This window comes from Myotis yumanensis, unplaced genomic scaffold (genome assembly GCF_028538775.1).
Source record: "Myotis yumanensis isolate MYYU_CA2020_CCGP unplaced genomic scaffold, mMyoYum1.0.hap1 SCAF_6, whole genome shotgun sequence".
Lineage (NCBI taxonomy): Eukaryota > Metazoa > Chordata > Mammalia > Chiroptera > Vespertilionidae > Myotis > Myotis yumanensis.
The window spans coordinates 75,314,361-75,340,755 of record NW_027223757.1 but is presented as its reverse complement, the minus strand read 5'-3'; the positions used below and the strand labels follow the sequence as shown (position 1 = coordinate 75,340,755).

The following is a 26,395-nucleotide window of genomic DNA, read 5'->3' as shown; positions in this document are numbered from 1 at the left end:
TTTATATCTAGTGACATTTATCTTTATCTAAGGCCAGCTGCCTGACTCCTCTTCAGTGCTCTGTTTATGGGGCTTGGACATCTATAAATGGAAACACTAGCTAACCCGAAATTATCGCCAGGGCTTCCTGATAGTGTCCTGGGCTTTCACAACTTGGAGTGTCCTGCAATATCTAACATGTAAGCACGTCACATCATTTTCTAGACAGAATCCGAATCTCTCTTTTTCTGTTTCTCTCTCTCTCTGTCTTTATCATCATGGAATTTGAAAAGCATGAAAAAGGAAGCGTATTAAATGAGAATTTAGAGGAGAAGTTGACGGTAAGATCTAAGAGATTTAGCCTATACAGATTTATAACATAATTGTCAGAGTGAAGAAGCAGCTGCCACAGATTGGGAAAGTTGTGTTAGCCAGTCTGTTTTTTCATGTTTTTATGGTCAACAACCTTGAAGTGGAGAACTCCATGGGCTTTAGGAAAAATAATGTATTAAAGTTATTAAAAACTTTTCATTAGTAGAATGTGGGCTAAGTTGATTTAGTCAAATGATGTGCTTTACCTTCATTTTAAAAACCAGAATAAATTTATTTTGAGCCCTTGTTATGATTGCCTCAATACTAGAAAATTATCTTATTTATAGATATAAAGCTTAGCAAATATTCATAGTCTAATGTCTCCTGGAGATACTACGAATGTATATCAAGGAAAACATATCAGTATTATAGACTATTTTAATGTTTTATGGAATAAGTTAATGAACTTCTAATGTAAGGATAAAGTTTATAGAAAGTTGTTATTTATTTGCCATAAAAGTTATAAAAGTAACTTTACCTTGAAGCTAAAAAATTAAATGTCAATGAACTATTGTGGTCAACTATATTTGCTCAGACAAATATCCTATAACCTTGAGCAGAATCATGGTTCACCTGATGGACATCAGAGGCTAATTATGTTTGTAAATTTACTGTCAATGGTAGAACAGAACATGGCTAATATTAATAGTTGTGCAAGTAGCAAAAAGTAAAACCACATCGATTATAAAACCGTGGTTTCTTAAACTGAAGAGAATGCATTGTTCTTGATGCCTGAGGTTGAGATTTATGCACTATTAATGATATTAAAACTTGAATTATGAATAGAAGAACCATATTGGGTTGAAACTCTTTAAGTATATTAGAACTGTAAGGTCTTGCAGAAATATATTGAATTAAAATATAACCTTCACTTAAAGGATTTAGGTCATAATTTTGAATATCAATTGTGGACCTCTATGCCACATGGTTGTCTAAACAAGTAAAGGCCACAGACTATTTTGCTTTTTGACTGTTTTTAAAAGCCATATATTATTGTAGAACTAACCATGGGGTTTAAGTCAGAAATGTGTGGGTGAGAATTCTTACATCACAACTTCTAAGTGTAGGACTGCGGGGTTTCCTTTAAGCTTTCTGAGTCTACGTTAATGTACATGGAGTCAGGGAACAGTAATACCTAATTTGAAGGCTGTTTGAAGATTAAAAACTATGATGTATGTGAAACCCCTAGACTGAGCCTATCGTTTGCAAATGACTTTCTTTGAAATAACATACCCAAAGTTTACTAATAAAGAAAGAAAAAGCTAAATGCATTTCAAAGTAAAAGAAAATTTCAGATATTCGAACTATAAAGACTTGCTTAATAATAATAAGACCTTTATGGAACCAGATAGACAGTAAGTAAGTGCACGAATAAAGAGTTGCTGTATGTTAGTGTGAAATTTGACCTAGATCTTCCTAGCAATGTTTTACAAGAAGTTTTGCAAGTAAACATAGTGGACTTGGGGCAAGAGAACAAAAGTGAAAATGATCTCTTATTATTTGAAGTGATTTGATCTATAAGCATTTCAGTTTCTGGAAGGCCAGACTTTCTGCATGCCTGACTCTACCTGAAACACAGCTATCAATCTAGAATTGAGAACCTCCCTTGGAGAAAGTAGCACAAAATTTATGCACATTCTCTGGAGGAGAGGCCTAGGGCTAGCCTCTGATTAACTTCCAGAAGATTGGAGAAAATGTGGGACAGATCAGAAGGCATGAGGACATCTAATCTGCACTGAGAAGGGATGGTTCTCAGCAGGGAGGGAACGCATTGAAGTTCAGTATTTGGGGCAAAGAGAACTAGATCCATAATTCAAACACCTTTCAGATATAGAAATTCTGATAACACTCTTAGCTTATGTTCGGTATCTCAACGTAAGAGCTGAAAAATAGATATCTTTAAAAGATTTTAATAGACATTATTTTAGTTAAACTCTGTCTGTTTTTGTGAATAAATATTCCAAAACTTCAACTTGTGGAGCAGTGTATTCCTTGCTAAAACCAATGTAATATAGTATGATTGGCTAGATTGCTGAATATGGTTTAAAATGTAGTTTTGTGGAGTTCAGTAAGTTCTGAAAGTTATTAAATTTATTTTAAATAGTTTATGAAGATGTGGTTTTTAAAAGGACAGAATATTTTGCCATTAAAATATTTAAATATGCTTATAATACTGTTAAGTTATAATATGCATCTTGTTTACATTTAAAGGTGTATTTATAAAGATCATTATCATGAACAATGTTCTAGTATATACAATTAAACAATATGCATAGTTAGCTTTGTTTGAAAAACTTTTAAATATAAGATTTGTAGCAAGTGCCGAAACCGGTTTGGCTCGGTGGATAGAGCGTCGGCCTGCAGACTGAGGGGTCCCAGGTTCGATTCCGGTCAAGGGCATGTACCTGGGTTGCGGGCACATCCCCAGTGGGGAGTGTGCAGGAGGCAGCTGATCGATGTTTCTGGCTCTCTATCTCTCTCCCTTCCTCTCTGTAAAAAATCAATAAAATATATATTTTAAAAAAAAAAGATTTGTAGCAAGTAAGAAAATCAGTGGTTAGTAGATTTAAAAAAATCATCAGTTCATTCTACCCAAAGATATAGACAAAAATAAATTAGGTTTCTTTAGTACATATGCAATGTGGATTGTACCTTGTGAATTTCTACCTTTAGCTATTGACTTTTTGCCCTTAATTTGTTGCTCTTTTGTGATTAAAAGTAGATTTCTGGGTGCTTGACAATTGAAGGTTCCACTTTTACATCCATTCATCAATTGATAATCAGAAAATAATATCACGATTCTCAAATCATTCAAAATGTCCTAAATTTACCAATGACAATCTAAATTCCTCATACATCAGTAGAGATCATCCCGGTTTTTCAACCATGAAAAAGAAAAATCAATTAGCATAGATTTATACAGACATTTTCACCCCTTGAAAAATCAGCATATTAGGCTATGTTGAATATTTTAGTCAAGTTTGATTCTGCAAAACCAGATGATATGAAAAGTCATTTTTTGGAGGGGGTGGAGGAAGGGAGGGGGCTATTTTGTAACAACACTATTCAGTTTTGTTGATTCCACAATGATTGGTCTTCGTGCTGAATGGATCTTTTGTTTTTCCTGGTCAGGCTGGAATAACCATTGTATCACGTGTCTCCCAAAATATGCTTCTTGGAACTCTGATTTTCCAGCTGCCTCACAAAGAGATGCTGTGGTCTATTCTCAAGAACATTTATGAAACTCTGTGTAGGGAGTTCACTAGGCAGTATATTTCCCCATGGAGACTCATATTGTATTCTAACATGCTGAAGGCTATGAGACCCTCTGGAGGTTAATCTAGTGTTTGTTAAACACCTTACCAATATAGTGTTTTATAATATGTATATGCAGTGACAGTGAATATTTTAAGTAGTGTTCTCTGGGACACACTTTAAAATGATGTGTCAACATATTAATTGTCTGATTTTATTTGTGAGTTGCATTTTCAGAATAACGATACACAGGACAATAAATTCAAGCTGGGAGTCATTTATATCTATAACATGAAGTTATTTCTGGAATAATTTTAAAAAATAAGTACCTGTCTATTTAGTACGTTTTAATAAATGAGTAAAATTGAGTTAAGAAATTCTGACTACTCTCCAAACTCTTTTTCTTTTCTATTATTAAATGCATCAACAAAGAATTTCACTTACATTTATCTTCAGCTGAAATTTCTTAATGAAAAGGAACAATTCACATATTAATATAGTAGAAAGGATCATGCACCTCAGGGCATTCTGACATAATAATGGTTTCTCTAAGAGATAAGGCAAACAGATCTCATGCATAAATTTAATAATTTCTATCACATTTATATAATATGTCTCAAGAGACAATTCCATCTTCCCAAGTAATAAATTTTTAATAAATATCACAAGAACAATGATAATAAGGGGATGTCATCCAGCTCCCTTTATATTGAGTTTTGGTAGACGCATATCAAAACAGTAGACAATTTCTGAATATCATAAATATTACTTTATTGAGTAAAAGTAACTCTCTGAGTTTGAGAAATAAATTATGTAATCTGACAGTGTATCTCAAATTGGAAGCTGAAAACATTTTAAATAATAGAATTTTTACTTTTTACATTTAAAATATTTTAACTTATTTTGACCTTGATGGTGAAAGACTTATTCAATGATATATAAATTTCCTTATGATCTCACACAAAAAAATATTCTTGAGATTATGCCACTTCATTTTTAATAGTACATTGAAAAAAAAAGAAATTGAAGAAAATACTGTGGGTAAAGTGTAGAAACACAGAAAAAGGAAATTATGCATTTTAAAATTCTGTGATAATTCAGTGAAGCATATAGCTCTTTAAATTAGGTTAAATTAGTTATTAATTCATAGCTTAATTAATACAAATGACATTAGTTATTTACTAGAAGAGATCTGTTGCAAACAAGAAACATGAAACTAGCACTTTGGTTACAATTCCCGATGTTATTATCTGCTGGCAAGTTAAAAATGTTAGGGAGCATCTTCAGAGATGCAGCCTAATGTCTATAAGAAATGTCCTAAAAAAAACAAACCCAAAATGAGTCTTTCACATCAATACACTTTTCTGAATGTCTATTTTGAGCAAAACAGGGTCTCAGAGCCGCAATGGAAACACACATGATAACGTCTTGGCCATCAAGGAGACTATTATGTTTTTTAAAAAAATTATTTATTGTTTAAAGTATTATATATAGTATTACATATGTCTCATTTTCTCCCCATTGACCTTTCCCCGGCCACCCCCACACCCCCAGGACATGCCCTCACCCCCCACTACTGTCTGTGTCCTTCGATTATGCTTATACTAGTATGCATGCATACAAGTCCTTTGGTTGATCTCTTACCCCCCCTCCCCACCAGCCCCCACCTTCCCTCTGAAGTTTGATGGTCTGTTCGAGGTTTCTCTGTCTCTGGATATATTTTTGTTCATCAGTTTATGTTGTTCATTATATTCCACAAATGAGTGAGATTATGTGATATTTATCTTTTTCCGATTGGCTTATTCTGCTTAGCATAATGCTCTCCATGTCCATCCATGCTGTTGCGAATGGTAAGAGTTCTTTCTTTTTTACAGCAGCATAATATTCTATTGTGTAGATGTACCATAGTTTTCTAATCCACTCATCTGCTGATGGGCACATAGGCTGTTTCCAAATCTTATCTATGGTGAATTGTGCTGCCATGAACATAGGGGTGCATATATCCTTTCTTATTGGTGTGTCTGATTTCTTGGGATATATTCCTAGAAGTGGGGTTACTGGGTCAAATGGGAGTTCCATTTTAAATTTTTTTGAGGAAACTCCATACTGTTCTCCACAGTGGCTGTACCAGTTTGCATTCCCATCAGCAGTGCAAGAGGGTTCCTTTTAATCTGCATCCTCACCAGCACTTGTTGTTTGTTGATTTGTTGATGATAGCCATTCTGACAGGTGTGAGATGGTATCTCATTGTCGTTTTGATTTGCATCTCTCAGATGATGTGACTTTTAGTATGTTTCCTTATGTCTCTTGGACTTCTGTATGTCCACTTTTGAAAAGTGTCTAAGTCCTTTGCCCATTTTTTGATTGGCTTGTTTATCTTCCTTTTGTTAAGATGTATGAGTTCCCTATAAATTGGAAATTAGGCCCTTATCAGATATAACATTGGCAAATATATTCTCCAATGCAGTGGGCTTTCTTGTTGTTTTGTTGATGGTTTCTTTTGAGACTATTATGTTTTGATTATGAAATAATAATGCTAAGTTTTAGTAGCTTGGGAATATTCTAAGTGAACCAAATAAAAACATTCCAAATTTGTTTTTTCTCACATAGATTTACAACAGCAAGTCTATAATTATTCATCAGAATGTTTTAACAAAGGGAGCAATTGTAAAGCATTTTATGTAGTAACATATTTTTTTCCACCATAATATTTTCAATTGGAGGAGATCATTGAGAGGACGTGACCACTGGTTGACCCATGAGTTGGACCTTGGGCAATCAGAGGCTCCCCACAACTCCTGCTCTTGGAATGTACATTATCCCCCCCCCCCACACTGTTCCTACAGTGGGAGCTGTTTTCAAAGACATGGTCATGAGAGTGAGGTATTGTTGAGAACATCTGGATGACTTAGAGGACTGAGCCCAGTTAAAACCTCTATATAAACTTTTAAGATTCTGGTGGACAGGTGCAGAAATCTACTTGTCTTGTGGCTGCCCAAGATAAACTTCACATGTAAGTTCCTTTGCTTATTAAACCTACCACCTACCAATCTGGAATGGTCTGCTTTTCATGTCTCCTTGTTCTTCATGTAAGGGAGCCAGTTTCAAATTTCACCCAGGAAGCTCCCAATTTTTTGAACTGACATCTAAATCTATATTTATTTTTCTAACTGTATCTCAACAGAATAATTGGTTATAGGTAGTTAGCAAGCACTGACATACTTGAAGAAAAAAATATACTGCTATTGTTTCTGATGTGTCATTTAGAGATTATTTTCAGTAAGGGCATGAATGTTGTTTCTGATCTATACATAATTCCTGACAAGACAACATCATATATTAAATAAGTGGTAAATTTAGGGTCATAAATCTCTGGAGGTACTAGATTTATGTATCTTTATATCACAATTGATTGCCCTGGATCCTTAATAAACTTTGGTAGATCAAAATGAAGGGAAGATGAAAACAAACCAACAATGACATTTCCTTTTCTTTGGCATTTGATTATTTATTTTGGAAACCTCCTTTCATTTCTCTGTCACTTGGAAGAGTGGATCACTGACTCTTGCTATGTTCTGGATTTTACTGTTAAAGTTGCATGGAATGCCCATTGTGTCTGCATGGCCATTCTGATGGTAGGGGGTGTGAGTTCATTTGTCCCCAAACTTTAGTCCCTTTATGCTGCTGGCTCATGTTTGCTTTTATGGGAGACACTATCATGGAGAATGGTAGGCATTTGGGCATCTTTAAGAATGCTGCTGGTCTCTCTAACATGTTTGTGGTACTTATCAGGATGGCCATTCATCAACAGTGTATTTTGAATTTATTATTCCCTTTTCTCCATAGAGGACCAGAGCTCTGTAAAAAAGGTGACATTTAAAATACTCTGTGTGAAAGGGCGAGGGCTAGGCCCTCCATCTTGCCCCAGGGTAAAGGCTACGCCCTCCATCTTGCCCCAGGGTAAGGGTGACGTCCTCCATCTTACCTTGGCCATGTGCTTGGCAAGAAGGTTCTTCCCGGAAGTCTAAGACTCTGCTAGCCACACCCAGGAACAAGACATTGACTTGCGCCTGGCCAATCGGCAGAGCACAGTCCTTTCTCCTCCCCTTACTCCAACCCCCCCTATATAACCGGTCTCTAGGCGGGGTTCTCTCTCTTGGCCACTTGGCTAGCCGATGTGTCGGTGAGTCTGGTGGATGGAGAGCTCAAGCTAGCTTGAAATACAGATTCTTATGCTTTTGCATCGGATTGGCTGGCTCCCTGATGTGGTTTCTTGGGAATCTTGAAATCTTGGCATAACACTGTGGAAATAATTAAAAAAACACACACAGATGGGCAGTAATGAACAAAATTTTATGGTTAGTGCCTCAATAAGTATCCTTCAACTGGAAGACAAGTAGAAGAAATTCAGAACTAGGATGCTCTGAAGTTCTGAGCTCAGTGTTGCATATAAAATTTTAGTATGATTAATTTCTTCCCTTTTCTAAGGGAGCTAAGAGCTCTCTGAAGAGTCAGTAAATTGGATATAGGATTCATCAGTCTGTACCTGGTATTAGATAGTTCACTGATAATGTTTTCCACAGAATTGAGACATCCCTCAAGCATTACAAGTAATAATAAATTGGTTTTACTCCACTGAAGATGTATAGTTGCAAAGAGTAACCATAAATGCTGATCATTTGGTAGGTCAAAGTTGAAAAACTAAATAATTGGTCTTAAATCTTTTTTTGCATAAGAAATAATTCCACCCTGACCTCTTTTTGGCCTCCTCTTCACAGAGCCACTAACAAACACATTTTTAATAAGGTAAAAGTTATTTTATTTTTTAATTTGAATTTATAAAGAGCTTACAAAACTCAATACCAAAAAACCCAAACAATTCAATTAAGAAGCATACAAATGACCTGAATAGATACGTCTTCAAAGAGGACACACAGATGGCCAATACACACATGAAAGGGTGCTCAATGTCACTAATCAACAAATTTTCAAAAATACATTAGGAATCTGCAGCATGAAATTCAAAAAAGAAGGAAGGAGGTGAGATGCCATGATAATGGTGGACTATGGGGATCAATGGGAAATTACTAAGCAGTGGGAATTGAAATCATAATGGGCATAATTGCAGAATAATGAGTTTTGCATAATGTAGAATGATAAATTGCAGAATGATGGTAATGGAGAAATGATGAGTTAGGGCAGGTGAGTGCATGCAGGTGTTCTGTGTACCATCCTACATATCTATGAAAACTGAAACAAGGAGCCCAGAGCCCATGCCCTTGGTGTGTGTGTGTGTGTGTGTAGGTGTGTGGCGGGAGGACTTCTTCCAAAGAAGAGGCCTCCATCTCTTCCTAAGTGCCATCTAGTATGGTAAAAAGCATGTTGTATCTGAGTTTAGGAGATCAGTATTGGTGTTAAAGTTGTGTTTGTGTGGCCTTTGACAAATCACTTAACCTTTGGTTTCCTAATCTACAAAGTGGGATGTTGGGTTGAATTTGCAAAGATTGATATGCTCTTTAGAATTTTATAAGTCTGCAGAAAATGTCCTTTGGCTGTGTCCTTACTAAATCCTTTCCATGTCAAATAATGCTTGTTTAGCAACCTTTAAGTAGCTCATATTTTTAAGTCATCACTGACCAAATGTAAAACAAAAGTCCTGATTATTAGATTAAACCTTTTCTGTGTCACAGAATGTTTTTAGTTTAGTACTCTTGAGTTAACTTACATATATTTTCTATATTTTCCCTGTGAAACAATAAAGATTTAAGGATTGGATTGTGGGTGAAAATTATGGAATAGATGAAGAAAGTATCCTCAATATTAACATTGAAACATTATCAAAACAAAGCATTCTATTTTCTTATAATATTATATAAAATAAAGTGGTTGGTGTGTTTTCATCAGAAATAAAAAAATTAGAAAATATAAGGTCAGTGTTTTAAATGTTATTTCTAAAATGGTTTCTTTAGCTCTTATTCATTCCCCGTTGTAGTTCTCACTACTCCCTGCAAAGTACCTGACACAGATATCGTAGTCCCTTTACGACTCTAATTTTAGTCCCTTTGCATCGCTGGAGGTTGGGGAAAAGTGGACTGTGTAGAAATGGCAAAATCCCAGCCACCAATTCCATTTTTCTTATTTCTTTAAGAAAAATGAGGGCTGTGTTTATTAGAACCCAGGAGGGGAGGTGAAAGTAAAGTGAAACTGATAAGGATCGATATTTCAACTTTATGGTTCCAATGAAGTTCTGGAAGCCATCCAGTCCTTTGAAAACCACTGCTGATGAAAGCAGTGTCTGCTGATAATGTAAGTCTGAGATGCACTGTTTCAATGGATCTTTTGATACAGCTCTGTGTGATGGTGAATAACAGAAGGGAGATGGATTGCAGGCTTTACCTGAGCTGTGCGTTCACAGTGACATTTATAACACACTGTATGTGCGGTGAAATGTTTTCTAGGTTCTCATTGTGGGAATTACAATTACTTACATATCTAGTTGTTCCGTCCCAAGTCCGGCTCCCCTCAGGGAATGACAAATAGACTGCTGTATTAGTGATGTAATTGCTTAGAGAGTCATGGGCTTTATTTTGCTACATGATCTTCATAAATATAAGGAAGTGATTTTTTTTAATGGTGAGAGGATGTCTGTGGTTTAATTGCTGGTCTTTCTCTTTTATTTATAACCTTAAATTTTCTCAAGGGGCCTTTCATCAATTTTCTTCTCAGTTAATGGGCATTTTCCTTGCATGTGTTGCTTCTGCAAAAGATGTCACCCCCAGCTTGTTCTCCAAAAAAGGTCTCGTGCCCTTGTCAGAATGTAGCAATTCAGAGACCACCTCATGCTTTTAAATACGAACTTGATGACATTCATCTCAGGAGCAGATGAGAGAGCCCACAGGATTGCTTTCCTGAACCTGTTATAATTTCTCTGGGATATCATGTCCTAGGGGGAGACTGAAGGAGGAAAATGTCAGCATGAATTAATAAGCTTATCACAGAGACTTCCTTTAGAATATGTGAAGGAAATGTGAAAAATAAACTTTTTCATTCCTATTTTCTTTTTCCTATTGAATTCAGCTTTCAGTCTGAGATATCCTGCATGTTTGTTGTTCCACCTGCTTCTGCTCGTTCATTCTTCTACCCACCCACCCATCCACACACCCATCCATCCACCCACTCACCCATCCACCTGCCCATCCATCCATCCATCCATCCATCCATCCATCCATCCTGGGAGTCCTTTGCTCGCAGCTTCTTGGCCTCCTGGTTGGTGTTATTCCTTTGAATGGGGTGTGGAAGGAGAAAGGGTAACTGGTCTTAGAGACTTTTAATCAATTCTCTTTGCAATCCTACCACAGTCATAACCCCCATGGGATTCGCCTTTCCCGATTCTGGTGGGCTATACAGGGCTTGGAAAGGCATTTATTAGGGCCCCTTCCTGGCTGTGGCTCTGCATCATTTAGCAATAAACCTCCATCTCCTTTTTATCTTCCAGAGATTTATAATATGCTTTTCCAGACTGATGCTCCTCCCTACCTGATCTCTAACTGTTGTGGATATATTATTTTAAATTCCTATACTCTCATTTTAAGGGGGTCAAGAGAAGGATATGAGAGAAACTCATGTGTTCCATCAGCCACCTGGAACCAGAAGCCCCTCGATTAATTTTTAAAGTTCTTCCTTTAAGTGTTTTTTTCAATAGTTGGTAAGCATTGTGGAGCATCCCTATTCTTCGTTGAGAGATAAATGGCATTATGCATAGGCTATGCTAAAGGACATACCAAAAAAGATTCTGAGCATATGACTGAAAAAAATTATACCATTTTTAGAAGTTTGGAAATTAAAAATTAAGAAAGTTACAGTTTTTACCTTCCTTCTTTGTGCCAAAGTGGTTTTGATGGTTAAACAAAAGGAATTTGGGGTGAGGATTCAAATCTAGGCTCAACGTATAGAAGCCACAGTTTCCTCATCTGTAAAATGGGATATGACTTGCCTCCCAGGGCTGTTATATGGGCTGAAATGACAAAATCTTCTAGAAGTGCCCATGCATAGTAAATACTAAAAAACACAGTAGTTATTAGAGTGAGGAGAATAACAGTCATGTATAGTTAACTTTCTTGTGTCCAGAGAAACGCTAGCTTTGTGATGGGTGTTTGCTGTCTTCAGACCACATGCCATTTTAAACTGACCATTAGAGCAGAGGCAATGCTTACTTCCCCACTAGGAAGTGGGCCATCACCAAGACTTTGTTAAGTTTTAATTGTATGTCTGTGTTGTGCAGACTGACAGAGATTAAAAATAAGAGTGTTTAAAACATGATGACTTTTCTGAAAGATATTATGTCATGGCCTTAGTGGAGAATGACTATATTACATGAATACAAGTACTGTATAGAGATAGGACTTAATGGCTAAATTGTGAGTTATAAATAATTAGGACCATACTTAATATGTGGCTCATACAATTAATAACAATATACCCCAAACTGCTAGACTTATCAAGGCAGGATATCTGTAGGAGGGGAAGAATATAGGTAAGTAGAAGGAGGTTTATGGAAAACATCCTGTGTGTGTGTGTGTGTGTGCATGTGTGTGTGTAAAATGTTCAAAAGAGGAACGTAAATATGGTTAGCAGCACTATCTGATTTTAAAACGTTTTAAATCCAGAAGCTATTTATTCTGTATTGGATATCTTAATTTATGTCTCTTAGCTTCATCTGGCATTTTTCTTCCTGCATGCAATATATTTTCTGGGAAAGAGACACTTCCAATAGTTAGTTTTTTTACTTAGGATTTTTTTCTATAAAACATATAGTTTCACATACTATAAGTAGAACTGTAAATTAATGTACCTTTTCTGGAGCCTAATATGCATGGAGACCTTAAATACTTATATATTTACTGACCAGGTAATTCTACTCTAGGATTCTGTTTGAAGTGAAGAAATATACAAATATTTAGTTATGATGATGTTTGTTACAATGTTTTTTTTAAATAAAATATTCATTGGTAAAAATAATGGACATAGTAGTGGATTTACTGATCTATAATAGCATACAGGGAAATTTAAGGGCATTTATACACTGGACAATATGCTACATTTTTTCTATAAAAATACAAATTTTATGCAAAGAGGAATGATTCCTTTATGGACCCTCTATGTTGGCAGAACATTAGCATGCAAATCAGTGAATACATTTGTGCAGCACATCTCTTATAGCTAAACCGTAGAATCCTAATAGTCCAAATAAAGGCCAAATTACCATGGGTTGAATTGTATTTTTCAGTTTCACTGATATTTCAAAGAGCTCACAATGACTTTTTTCATCATAATCTTGCATTTTTATGATCCTGCTGGATTGATGAGATTTTATCTGAGAAGATTGAAAGGTATGCTGATATTTGGTGGTTTATTCTTCATCTGAGAGCAGATTTATGGACACCTTGGGTGCTTTCATCTTTTTGCCTAAACAGCCTTGGCCACTGGCAGACCGCAATTCTTCAAGGTCAGGATCTTAATTTTCCTGGCACTGAGGGCTGTGTCTGATACCTGGCAAGTGGCCCTCAATAAAGCTTGATTAAACTGCAGAGAAATGGCTTTTACCTGTTGCTCTGTGTGTGCCTATGTGAAGCACTCTATCTGACTTGACAAGTGGTCGGGATCCCTAACTGAGCCTAAACTGAATTCACCGAGGTTCCGCCCATCTGGAGAGCTGATAGTTTGGCACTTTCAAAGGATTGGCTTGAAGCGCCTCGCAGGCAGGGACTTATCCCCAGGTCCCAAGGGAAAAACAGATGAGATACCTTCATTGTTTGTTCAGAAAAAAACAGTGACCCTAAGGATGGCAGGCTGCCTCCCCTTCTGATTGACTTCAAACTCAACCTCATCAATTTTTGCTTGTGAGTGAAAATGGAAGGAGGTGTTTTCCGTAAAATCTTTGAGCAATGTGACAAGCACTAAATGTCCACATGCTTGATGCTAGAAGCTTCGACAGAGGTGTCAGCATGCTCAACACAGAGCCCTGGACACCTTGGTGTGGCTGTGGCTGTTGGCAGGCAGCCCTCGCATTGGTGGCAGACTTGCACATTGGCACTGACAGTAGCAAGCCAGAAGGTGACAGGGAGAAAATGGCAGACTCCATACGTATTAGCCAAAGTGCTAATGAAATGATTTTAGAGGTTGTGGAACTTTCTCATAGTGGATAGAAGGACAGCCATAAAGGTACTATTTTAGTACCTTTCTTTTTTAAATCCTCACTCCAGGATATTTTTTTCCATGAATTTTTAGAGAGAGTGGAAGGGAGGGAGAGAAAGAGAAACATCAACGTGAGAGAAACACACATAGATTGGTTGCCTCCTGCATGCACCCCTGACCAGGGATGGTGGTCAAACCTGCAATCCAGGTAGGTGTCCTTGACCGGGAATCGAACCAGTGCTCCTTCAGTGGGTGGGCCTAACGCTCTAACCACTTAGTCACATTGGCCAGGGCTTTAGTACCATTTTAAAAATTAATTTTACCTTGTTTTTGCCACAAGAATAGGTTATATCTACAATGCACTTGTAGAAATTAAGTACTATAGAAATAGCACTCAGTATTAGATACTTTCAGATATCCAGAAACTCTTTACCACTGGCAGTTATAATTAATAAGATATTTAGGAAATAAATTAAATCTGCATTACCCATGGAGAACTTTTATGTTTATTTTGGGGTTATATTTTGCTTAGATTCTTTTTCTTATCCTCCATGGCTGAGAGGTAGATTCTTCTCTCTCATACTCTGCAATAACAATGTAGAGTATGGATGAGGCAGAACAGAGTACTTGAGATACCAGGCATTTTTGTACATCTGGTTTTAGTTTGTTTTTACAATACTTGAGATGTAAAAGCAATCATTTCTTGCTTCCCCCAGGTACAGTAGCCCCTCCTTATTTGTGGTTTTGCTTTCTGCCATTTCAGTTACCTGTAGCCAACCATGGTTCAAAAGTAATAAATGGAAAATGAAAGAAATGAACAATGTGTAGATTTTAAACTGCTTACCCTTCTGAGTTGCATGATGAAATCTTGAGCAGTCCCTCGCGAGAGGTGAATCACCCCTTTGTGGAGCGTCGCCATGCTTAGACACTCTGCGCCTGGTAGTCCCTTGGTAGCCGACTCAGTTATCAGGTGGACTGTGTTGGTATCACAGTGTTTGTGCTCAAGTGACCCTTATTCTACTTCATGATGACCCCAAAGTGCAAGAGTAGTGATGCTGGTGGTTCGAATATGCCAAAGAGAAGCCATACATTTCTTCCTTTAAATAAAAAGGTGAGTACAGTACAATAAGATATTTTGAGAGAGCGACCATATTCACATAAATTTTATTGCAGTATATAGTTATAATTGTTCTATTTTATTATTAGTTATTGTTGTTACTCTCTGACTGCGCCTAATAAATAAATTAAATTTTACCACAGTATATATGTATAGGAAAAAGCATAGTATGCCTAGGGCTTAGTATTATCTGTAGTTTCGGGGTCTTGGAATATATCCCCCTCAGGTAAGGGTGGACTACTGTATTTAAAGTTTTTGGTACAATTTTAGATGGTCCTTTTCAATAACTGTAGGAAAGAGTGAGTCTGTTGTTATTGGAAAGCACTGAGCATGCTGAGTGCCTTTATTCTGAGAATATCTTTTTTTGTTGATATTTTATCATTAATGGACAGCTGTTAGTGTTTTAATTTGGTAGCCCAAATAATTTAAGGCATTATTCTTACAAAGTATTTTAATTTGAATTTTTAATGCAATAACAAGCTTTACAACAAAGTCTTTAGTGACCGATAGTTTAAGAAAACCAGTAATTTTGCCTGCATGTTGATAATATTGATGATGGTTAGGGCATGTTCCACATCCTGGGAAGTAGGTGAACCACTTCCCTGGCAATCTTCACCAAGCTCTAGGGGATGGGTGATGATGTCCTCATTTTACAGTTGAAATGAGTCTAAAGTCAGTTGCCCCAGACACATAGAAAGTTAAGTGGAAGCGTCCGGCCTCAGGACAAGGAGTCCAGAACCCACACTCCTCACCACCCCTATGCCCCTCTCACGTCCGACCCAGAACCTCAGCTCCCTCTTTGTGGTGATTTTTTGATTTGTTTTCCTCAGAGTGAACACATTCTTTGTGTTTACTCCAATGTACAACAATCAAGTAATCAAAACTGATATTTACCTCGAGGGGACTTTATAATCTTTTGTTCTCAGAAGATTAGACTTGAAAGTTTCAACCTTCTAATCACATGCTTAGTTGTCCTGGCAACCAGCCCCTATCCTGTATGGTACTATTGGAATTTATTTGCAAGTATCAGGCTTCTTTATACAATAAGTAGATTTCCTATTCTTATTTAACAGGTAAACATTTCACCCTCTTATTGAGGGTGAAATAAGGCCTTATTTTATTTATTTTAATCCTTACCCATGGAGTGAAGATATTTTTCCATTGATTTTTATTTTTTTCCCACCAATGGTTCTGTGGCATTTTTTTTCCTGTTTTTTTTTGAAAAATATATTTTTTATTGTTGATAGTATTACAGATATCTCTCATTTTCCTCCCATTCCCGACCTCCTCTCAGCCCCTACCCACCTGCACCCCTAGGTCTTCACCACCGTATTGCCCATGTCCATGGGCTATGCATATCTATCTATCTATCTATCTATCTATCGATCTATCTATCTATAAAACCCTAATATGCAAATAGACTGAATGATGGGATAACTGAACAACCGAACAACCGGTCACTATGACGTATGCTGACCACCAGGGGGTGCGCGTGGAACATGGCAGGTGTTGGCAGCAGGTGGCAGAGTGCGGAATATGGCGGGCGTTGGCTGTGGCGGGATGGTGGAGCAGGTGAGCGGCGGTGCCAGACCAACACGGGGTGCTAGTTGCTGTCATCAGGACGAGCCTCTGGTGGTTACTGAAAATTCTTTGCTCCCATGCATCATGGTCCCGCTGGTGCTTGTACCTGCTGCCAGCGCCAGCCCCGCTCACACTCGCTGCCAGTGCTGGAGCCACCACTCCCACTCACTGCCAGCGCCAGAGCTGCCACTCACACCTGCTTCCTGTGTCTGGTTCCGGTCTAGATTGCTTGGTGCCATCAGTGGGTGCGAGCGACTGCTGCTGGCCCTGATCGCCCCTGAGGGCTTCTCTACCTCCCCTTGCTCCTGAGGGGCGATTGGGGCAGCAGCCACCACTCACACCCGCTGACGGCGCCAGCCCCGCTCACACCCACTGCTGGCTCCGGCCCCAATCGCTCCGTGCCATCAGCGGGTGCAAATGGGGCCGGCACCATCAGCATGTGGGAGCTGCAGTGGCAGGAGCAGGGCTGCCAGCAGACAGGACTGGGGGCCATGGTGGGAAGGGCTGGGCAGGGGCGTGGAGGATGGGCTGAGACCCGCCCCTGTGCCCACTGTAGCCTCATGGCCTACAGTTCCTTTCAAGGTGCACGAATTTGTGCACTGGACCCCTAGTCTATATATATATAAAAGCCTAAGCGACCCAATGACGGAACCACCAGTCGACCAGTTGACCAGTCACTATGATGTGCACTGACCACCAGGAGGCAGATGCTCAATGCAGGAGCTGCCTTCTGGTGGTCAGTGTGCTCCCACAGCAGGAGTGCTGCTCAGCTGACCACTCATCCCAGTGGCCAACCAGCCCAGCGGCAGCCACTCATTCCCTCAGTAGTCCTGCAGGTCCAATCTTCAGAGAATGGGCAACGCACCAACAGACTGGCACCACTGGCACAATCCCAACTGCGCCACCCAGCCTCCTGGAAGTTGGCCTTGGGCACCATGGCCACATCCCATTTTTAGATGCTCTGCAAGGAAGAGGCAATATAAAAGCCGCCACCAGGTAGCTCCCAACAACAGGTGTGAATATCAGTGGGACGGATCCGGATCCTGGCCTTCAAGGGCATCCCACCACCTGCCTGGAGGACCAGTTGCGTCCCAGCCCTCCCCCCTTCCTTAGGACGGGCGCCAGATGCAAGGCTCATGGCTGGCGAGTGCCGCTGTGATGATGTGAGCCTCTCCTGATCAGGACTGACTGGGCGTGAGCCAGTGGTAGGTGCAGCGGGGCTGGGATGAGTGGGAGCGTCAGGCAGGAGCAGTAGGCGGCGTTGGACTGCTAGTTTTGGCCCAATCCTCGCAGGCCATGCAGAGGGACCCCACCCATGCATGAATTTGTGCACCGGGCCTCCAGTAAATATAAGTTCTTTGGTTAAAGAGAGTGGAAGGGAGGGGGGAAGGGAAGAGAGAAAGAGGAAAGAGAGAGAAACATCAATGTGAGGGAGACACATCAATTGCACCCTGACCAGGGCTGGGGATTGAACCCACAACCCCAATATGTGCCCTTGATAGGAAATTAAACCCATGACCCTTTGGTCCGCAGGCTGATGCTCTAACCACTTAGCAATCTGGCCAGGGCAGGAGGCCCTATTTTTTTTTTTTAATTTTTTAAAAATATATTTTATTGATTTTTTTACAGAGAGGAAGGGAGAGGAACAGAGAGTTAGAAACATCGATCAGCTGCCTCCTGCATACCTTCTACTGGAGATGTGCCCGCAACCAAGGTACATGCCCTTGACCGGAATCGAACCTGGGACCTTTCAGTCTGCAGGCCGACGCTCTATCCACTGAGCCAAACGGGTTATGGCAGGGAGGCCCTGTTAATAATTGCTTTAGGACAGTGGTCGGCAAACTGTGGCTCTTTGGCCCCTTGAGTGTGGCTGTTCCTAAGCCTTAGGAGTACCCTAATTAAGTTAATAACAATGTACCTACCTATATAGTTTAAGTTTAAAAAATTTGGCTCTCAAAAGAAATTTCTATTGTTGTACTGTTGATATTTGGCTCTGTTGACTAATGACTTTGCCGACCACTGCTTTAGGACAAAAGATATTAACCGGGATTGGCCCAGACAATCCAGGGCACATTGGCACCCACTATTTAACTTAACCATGAATGGAGACCAAGGAATTAATGATTCCAGGGGTCATGGATGGCTTCTATACTATCTAAAAGTTGAAAAAATTTCCTAACAGATAGATGTCATTGCTTCTGTTTCTTAGCAAAAGGGATGAAAATACTAAAAGGACAACTTAAATACATTCCCTGACATTCTCTTTGCTAAGAGAAATTTGCTAAGTTTAAGAACTTAAACTTAGTTTTTCTTTTTGTATATCATGTATTTTATGATAGAAGGATGATCTTTCAAGTCATTGCTTTAAAGCTAGAGTTATTGGCACAGCCAGTGCCCTTGACCATGAAGAGGGAAGACTCAGTCCAGTTTTCCTATATGTTGGTTAATTTCACTTGTGGAATGAGAAGAATCCAGTAAGAGAAAGAGATGACCCATAGACAAATAGATGTATCACTTCCCAGTGAATAAACATTTATATTACATTATTTAAAAGTATGGAAATTTTTGTGTAAATGTGTAATGGTATTCTTTTTTAAAACATCATAAATATTGTCACAAAATTATCAGGAACATTAAATGTTGCTCTTATCTTTGGACTCTCATAGTTGCTATTCTCTGAGTGAAAGAATGAGTAAAACTTGGCCTTTAGTTTTAGATTCCCCAAGACAAGTCACTTACCCTCCCTGGGTCTCCATTTCCTCACTGATAAAAAGAAAAGATTGAACCAGATAATATTGGATTCCTCCCAGTTCCAATTTATATATTCCTATACTCTCCTGGGTGTATGTGGCCAGAGAAGGGTGGAGCTTTTAAGTTCTGATCTGGGAGACATCATGCCTAGATTTCATGCTTCACCTATAGAAAGAGGCAAGTCCAAAACATTTCTGGAGTTTTTACCCTGGAAAACAACTCTGTATTGTATACTTGAAATTTGCTAGGAGAATAGAACTTGAATGTTCTCTCTCACACCCCAAAAAAGGTAAATATGTGAGGTGATGGCTATGTTAACTCAGTGGGGGAAATTCTTTCACAATGTGTGCATATTTCAAATCATGTACTGGATACATAGACTTTAAATATCTTACAATTTTACTTGTCAATTATACCTCAATAAAGTTGGAAAATATGTTTCTTTAATATTACCCTTGGAGAAGCATAGGAGCATAGTAAGTGTTTGTGGTATTTATTGACCTTGTCCTTGGTTTACCCTGGACCATGAGTAATCAGGTTCAGGCACTCAGAAGGGGATCTCTAATAGGTTTCATGACTTTTCCCCACGTCATATCCTGCTTTTGTTCTCATTTGATTGATAATTCAGTGTATGCTTGGCAAAGAATTGGTGATAATACTCACAATGTTCCTATTATCCTAAGAGCTGGGGCATGTCATACAGCTGTAGTTCCACCAGCCTTGACTCCACATGTTTGATGCCTGAAATCTTGCCAATCTTCCATGGCTTTCCATGTAATCCAAAATGATTACCTGGGTCCACATAGGGAATTTCTTCTCAAAGGACATTTGTTAGCCGCTAAACCTGAGTAAATGCTTTTGCCTGTGTGTGTATGCGAATGTGTGTGTGTGTGTGTGTGTGTGTGTGTGTGTGTGAGAGAGAGAGAGAGAGAGAGAGAGAGCGAGAGGGAGAGGAAGAGAGAGAGAAAGAGATTTAAAATGTGATAAAAGAGGTCTCAATTGGTGCCTCTAAATAATTATATTGTAGTCCATCATGATTTGGATAAAGGCAATATCTGTGAAGTGGAAATGTTTATTAATGGATTGGGGCAGGACTATGGGCAGGTTGGGATTGTGATGGGCAGGGGGCAGGAGGCCCAGGCACGGGTGTGGGCAATTCTCTCCTCACTTGTAAACTTACAGTTTCACACACAAAAAAGCAATTCTAATAAAGAAATTTTTCCCCTGGACAAAAAGGGGGAGTATCATATGTTAGTTCTTGGGAGGCTTTGAAGAAATTTATTAGACTTTTTGAGAAAGCAAAAGTCAGCAGCCTGGGGGTACATTTTCATAGGGGAAAGACCATTCTGAAAAAGAGATTGATGGATTTCACATGGGTGGGTTGTGGGTAATGGTCCAAACACAGTTGACAGTGCTGAGTGCTTAAAATGTCATCTTGGGTTCAGAGATGAAATCACAGCTCTGATGTCTTCCAGCTGTGGCGATGTCTTGGCAACTTTTAGTGGCCTAAATTTTCCTTTTTAAAGTATTGTTATGAATATCTATTGGTGATACAGGGTTGGGCAAAAGTAGGTTTATAGTTGTGAGTACATGAAAATTTATTCTTGTATTATTATTTATTAATTATTGTTTTTCTATATGAACAACTGTAAACCTACCTTTGTCTACCCCTTAATTTTTTTGAGTTCTCTCTCTTTTTAAAATTTTTTTAGCTCAATTCCTTTATCCCCCAACCCTGGCCCCCCAACCCCAGAGCTGTCTGCCTATGAGTCTGTCTCTATTTTGTGCCAACCCTGTATTTTTATGATTTGACGTGAGATTAAACAATGACGACACCTGGATCAGTGCATAAAGGTGTACAGAACGTGCTTGTTCCTGCCTCGCCTCACTTCCCTATTCTTCAGCATTCTGCTCAAGGTCAGCTCTGGTACAAACACGTGGCAGGAGTGCCCATAAAGTGAGCCAGAGTAGATGCACATAGTAGGCTATCGAATATGCCTTCTGATAACTCATCAGCAGACATTCGTTCTCTGATATGACTTCAGTCCATGTTACGGTTATTGGTTGCAGAGTGAAGTTTTCTCTTACATTTGGTCAGAAGGATTGAAGCTCCTTGAAAAGGGGTAGAGTGCAGATCTCAGAAGCGCCTCATTCAGACATGGTGTTCTCTATGAAACCGAATGAACGCCAAGAATGGCTTGTGTGTCGCTGCTGGTCTGTAGCAGGTTTTACTCACTCTAGAGTAAATAAGAATGACATAATCTCCATAAAATAGCTTATGTTTATTTCAATATTTGAGTCCCTTCCTTTCTTAATTTTTTGATTTAAAATTTTTTATTATTTATGAAATGATGATGATTTTTTAAGAACAATTACTGATCTGTGAAGTCCAAAAGTAGGGAAAACCACTCTTTCTGACATTTCAGTCTTTGTTTTCAGATGCCCTTAGAAAGGTATTCTGTATTTTTTGTCATTATAAACTGTAGCTTCTTAGCTACAGTTATATATATACACCCATTTTTCTTTTGCTTCTTTCAGAATCCTAATTTCCTCACCTAGCAAACAAATCGGTCTTTCTTATATACAAACACTAATTTTTTCTATTTTATCATTTTTTCACATGTTTAAGTAGACACATTTACTTTTCATACTAGGAAATTTGATTAAAAACTAACAGAGGTTTTGAGCACATCATAAGATAGCATAACCTTGGGGTTTTTATATGTACTGTCTCATTTTTACCTAATCACAGCCTTGCTTTATGTTTCTTGAGAATCTGATATTTCTTTTTCTCTTATGAAATTGGATATGGTATGGGTGATAACTGAGAAATTGTAAAACATTCAGAATGTTATTTTAGAAGGATTTTTATTAATGAAACCCCTGGTTAAATTAAGGTGGGTGTTTTATTAATACTCAGCTCAGAGAGAATCTCAAAAAGACCATAGCTCCAATCATATAACTTAATAGAAGTAGAGTTATTATTGTAAAACTTATCTCTGATATGAGTGGAAGGTACACAAAAATAAAAATAATGTATAATGTAGATTGAAATAATTTCCTAGGATTGACATTCTTGGATCTTTGAGCAATAAAAGTCTCACTAATAAAGGATATGAAATTTGTATAAGGTCTTTGGCAACTGTGTTTCTAGTAATTTTCAATCATGTCATGTACAAAGTTTAAATGTACATAACATGTTATGTATAAATTATCCAGGAAACTAAGATGAAAGTCAAACTTAAACGTTTGACTTTCATCTTAGTTTCCTGGGTAATTTGTTAGAGAAAGTGGTACTGCGTGATGACATTTTATGAACTTTGGATCATTCTCCTCTGAAAATCATGCTGGGAGCTGCCATTTAAAAACAAACAAACACAAACTAACTCACAAGAAATAAATATATTGGATTTAAAATGGGTGAATGTCATTGAAGTGTGTTAATTAGGCCAAGACTGATCTTAAAGCCAGAGCTCACCTGTCTTTCAAAAAATGAAATGTTCTTTGGCATGATGCAGGTATAGGCAGTGTGACTATCAGGTTTAAAGATGGAAAGAAGTAAGTATTGGCATTGAAACAAAATTAGAAATTTGTTTTTGGCATGGTGCTCAACTGTGAATCTGGTTTTAAGTTAGTGAAAGAGTGCTAGCCTCTTGCATGCTGTTGGTTTACTCAGTAACCAAAACAAGAAAAATATAATATTTTAATTTTGTCCTTAAGTCACCTAATTCCTTTTGGTTTTGTAGTCCATGAAATGAAGTTGAAAAGTAACAAATGGACAATGAAAATAAAACGGGATGAAGGAATAAATATTGATAAAGGTACGGAAGTAAATGGTGGCTATTCAAGAGACGTTGGGAAAGCCTCTTTTAAGAGTTGACACTTGATGAAGGGGAGAAAAGGGAGAGCGTACGCCACCGAAAAGCAGGCACAAAGGGTTTTTATACATTTATTTTATGTATTTCTCATTTTGAAAATGAGGAAACAAATTGAGCAAGATTGACTTGTCCATAGTAGCATAGTGAGGAACTGGCACATTCTTTTCCTGAAAGTGTATTTGACCCAGATCCTATGTTTTTAGCTATTATACTGCTTTGTGGAGATGGCCACGGACTAGAGCCTTAGTTGATCTGTATAATGAAACCAACCAACCAACTACCAACCAACCAACTAACCTTAGTGTAGTGAACAAAGGCCTGACTTGGGTTCCACAATAGAGAGCCATAACTCTAGACCAGTGATTCCCAACCTTTTTTGGCCATGGCCCACCTAAACATCTCTAAAATCCTAATTGCCTTCTCCCTCACCCCCAAACCCCTGCCCGTGACATATAATTCTTATTATTCAAAAAATGAACTCCTATTCACGTGGAGGAAGCCTAAGAGGCCATTAACAAGCTTGGTCTAAACAAGCTTCCAAAGAACATGGCATCCATGAAAGAGAAAAATAAAAGAATGAAAGAACAGTTGAAGTACTGAGGAAGAAATCACTAAGAAATTGTTAAAAATAATAATAATAATATGAAGTGATATGAAAAAATAGCAAATAAAGTTACAAAACGTAATAGAGAACTGAAATGCATAAATGTGTCACCATATACATATATATTTATATACTGTATATGAGGACCCTAGAACCATAAGAAATACAAAAAATTCACTGTTAATAATTCATTCTCAAATTGCCCCCCTTAAAAATCAAATTTCCCCTCTGTAGAACATGGGCCCCACATTGGGAACCACTGCTCTAGACCTACATTGTTCACACATAGAGTTGCCAGAGGAAGGTTTAAAATATTAACTTTTTATTTTATATAGCCAAGTGCTATTAACCAAGAGCAATTGCAAATCAATAAATAAAATTAGAAAAAGAAAACATGACATACAAGAGAAAAAAGGACATGAGCCCGAACAAGAAAGGGAGAATGGCAATGAGCATGCAAAAAGGTGTTTATTCTCATTAATTATTAAAGTTTAAATTAAAGCAGTCACTGTTTTCACCTTTTTTAATTAGCAAACATGAAAGAGACCAATAATATCCAGATTTGGTCTCTCTTATCTATCACAAATTGAATGCAAATCCCTTATAGACTGGTTGGGCCACTTTAAAAAATATTTTTATTTCAGAGAGGAAGGGAGAGGGAGAGAGAGATAGAAACATCAATGATTAGAGAGAATCATTGATCAGCTGCCCCACATACCCCCTACTGGGGATTGAGCCCACAACCTAGGCATGTTCCCTGACTGGAAATCAAACCATGACCTCCTGGTTAATAAGTTGACACTAAACCATTCATTCAACCACACCAGCTGGGCTGGTTGGGCCAATTTTAACAAAATCTTATAGATTTATTGTTTATAAGTTCTAAGGTGTAGTAAGTTGCATGGTGCCTCATGCTCCCAAAAGATACATCTAGTCAGACCTCTAATATGACTTTATTTGAAAAAAGGTGTTTGTGGCTTTAATTAAGTTAAAAATCTCAAAATGAAATTATTCCAGACTAGGGTAAATTCTTAATTCAAAAACAAGTGTCCTGAGAGAAGAATAGGAAGACAAACACAAAACAAAGCCATTTGAAGTTGACATCAGAATTAGGGTTATGCTGCTACAAAACAAATTCTGGCGTCATCAGAAGCTGGAAGAGACAAGGTTTTCCACCTGGAGTTGTCAGAGGGCCTGTGGCCCTGTCAACAAAGCTTGATTTTTAAAAAAATTCTTTATTATTAAAAGTATTGCATATGGCCCCTTTCCCCCCCCATTGTCCTCTCCCAGCCTGCCCGCCCCCCAGCCCTGGCCTTCACCCCCCCACCCTCCATTATTTTCGTCCATTGGTTATGCTTATATGCATACAAGTTCTTTGGTTGATCTTTCCCCCCCAGGTCTTCCCCACCCACCACCCACCCTCCCCTGCCTTCCCTATGAGGTTTGACAGTCTGTTCCATGTCTCTGGATCTACTTTTATTCATGAGTTTATGTTGTTCATTATATTCCACAAATGAGTGAAATCATGTGATACTTATCCTTCTCTGACTAGCTTACTCCAAACAAAGTTTGATTTTAGACTTCTGGCCTCCAGAACTGGAGGGAATATATTCCTGTTGTTTTAAGCCACCAAGTCTGCAGTAATTTGTTATGGCCGTACTGGGAAACTCATATGTGAGGTATATAAATCTCTCATGTAGCAATATTTTATAATGGCAGAAACTGGAAGTAACCTAAATGTCTGTCAATGTATGACTGGTTAACTAAATTATGTCATTTAAAATAAGATATAATATAAGAAACTCAAAACACCAATCAGAAAAAATGTATGCATCCCTATGTTCATAGCAGCACAATTTACAATAGCTAATATCTGGAAACAGCCCAAGTGCCCATCAGTAGATGAGTGGATAAAAAAATATGGTACGTTTGCAACATGGAATATAATGCAGCAGTAAAAAAGAAGGATGTCTTACCCTTTGAGAAACATGGAGGGACCTGGAGAGTATTATGCTAAGTGAAATAAACCAGTCAGAGAAAGACAAGTATCGCATGATCTCACTCATATGTGGAATCTAATGGACAAAATAAAATGATGAACAAAATAAATTCAGAGACATAGATACATGGAACAGACTTTGGAATTTCAGAGGGAAGGCAGGGGAGGTAGGTGGGTAGAAAGAGATCAACCGAGGAACTTGTATGCATATATGCATAACCCGTGGACACAGACAATTGGGTGGTAAAGGCCTGGGGCATTGGGTGGGGCAGGGTAGAAGAGGTCAATGGAGAAATAAAGGGGACGTATATAATACTTTCAACAATAATGATTAAAAAAGATCTAATTATACTGACAAGTAATCAATAATATGTAAAGTAAGAAAAATATGTACAAGTAACAAATCTTGTATATATCCTATACTGATTAAAAAATAAAACCCAAAATATACATTTGTGTGTGTATATATATATATATATATATATATATATATATATATTTGACATAAAATGATTCTGAATGTGAGGAATTTATAAAAATTCCTCATTTTTCTGATAGGGACAACATAAAGGTTTTTTTTGGCTAACTTGAATGTGCAAATCTGTAGAGATATAGATGAAATAATCAAGTCTACTCATAAATTATTAATTTAGCTGAACATGCAT

The 26,395-nt window shown here is 38.1% G+C and overlaps 1 protein-coding gene across 7 annotated transcripts in view; it reads left to right on the top strand.

Annotated features, from left to right (window-relative positions):
- The first annotated feature begins 215 nt into the window (after positions 1-215).
- Positions 216-26,395, top strand: part of MLIP (muscular LMNA interacting protein) — a 239,603-nt gene continuing 213,423 nt past the window's right edge. For all 7 annotated transcript variants that reach the window (XM_070418384.1, XM_070418383.1, XM_070418380.1 and 4 more), the window contains exon 1: positions 216-320. In XM_070418384.1, coding sequence (XP_070274485.1) covers positions 258-320 — 63 coding nt within the window. In that variant the 5' untranslated portion in view covers positions 216-257. The remainder of the gene's footprint in view (positions 321-26,395) is intronic.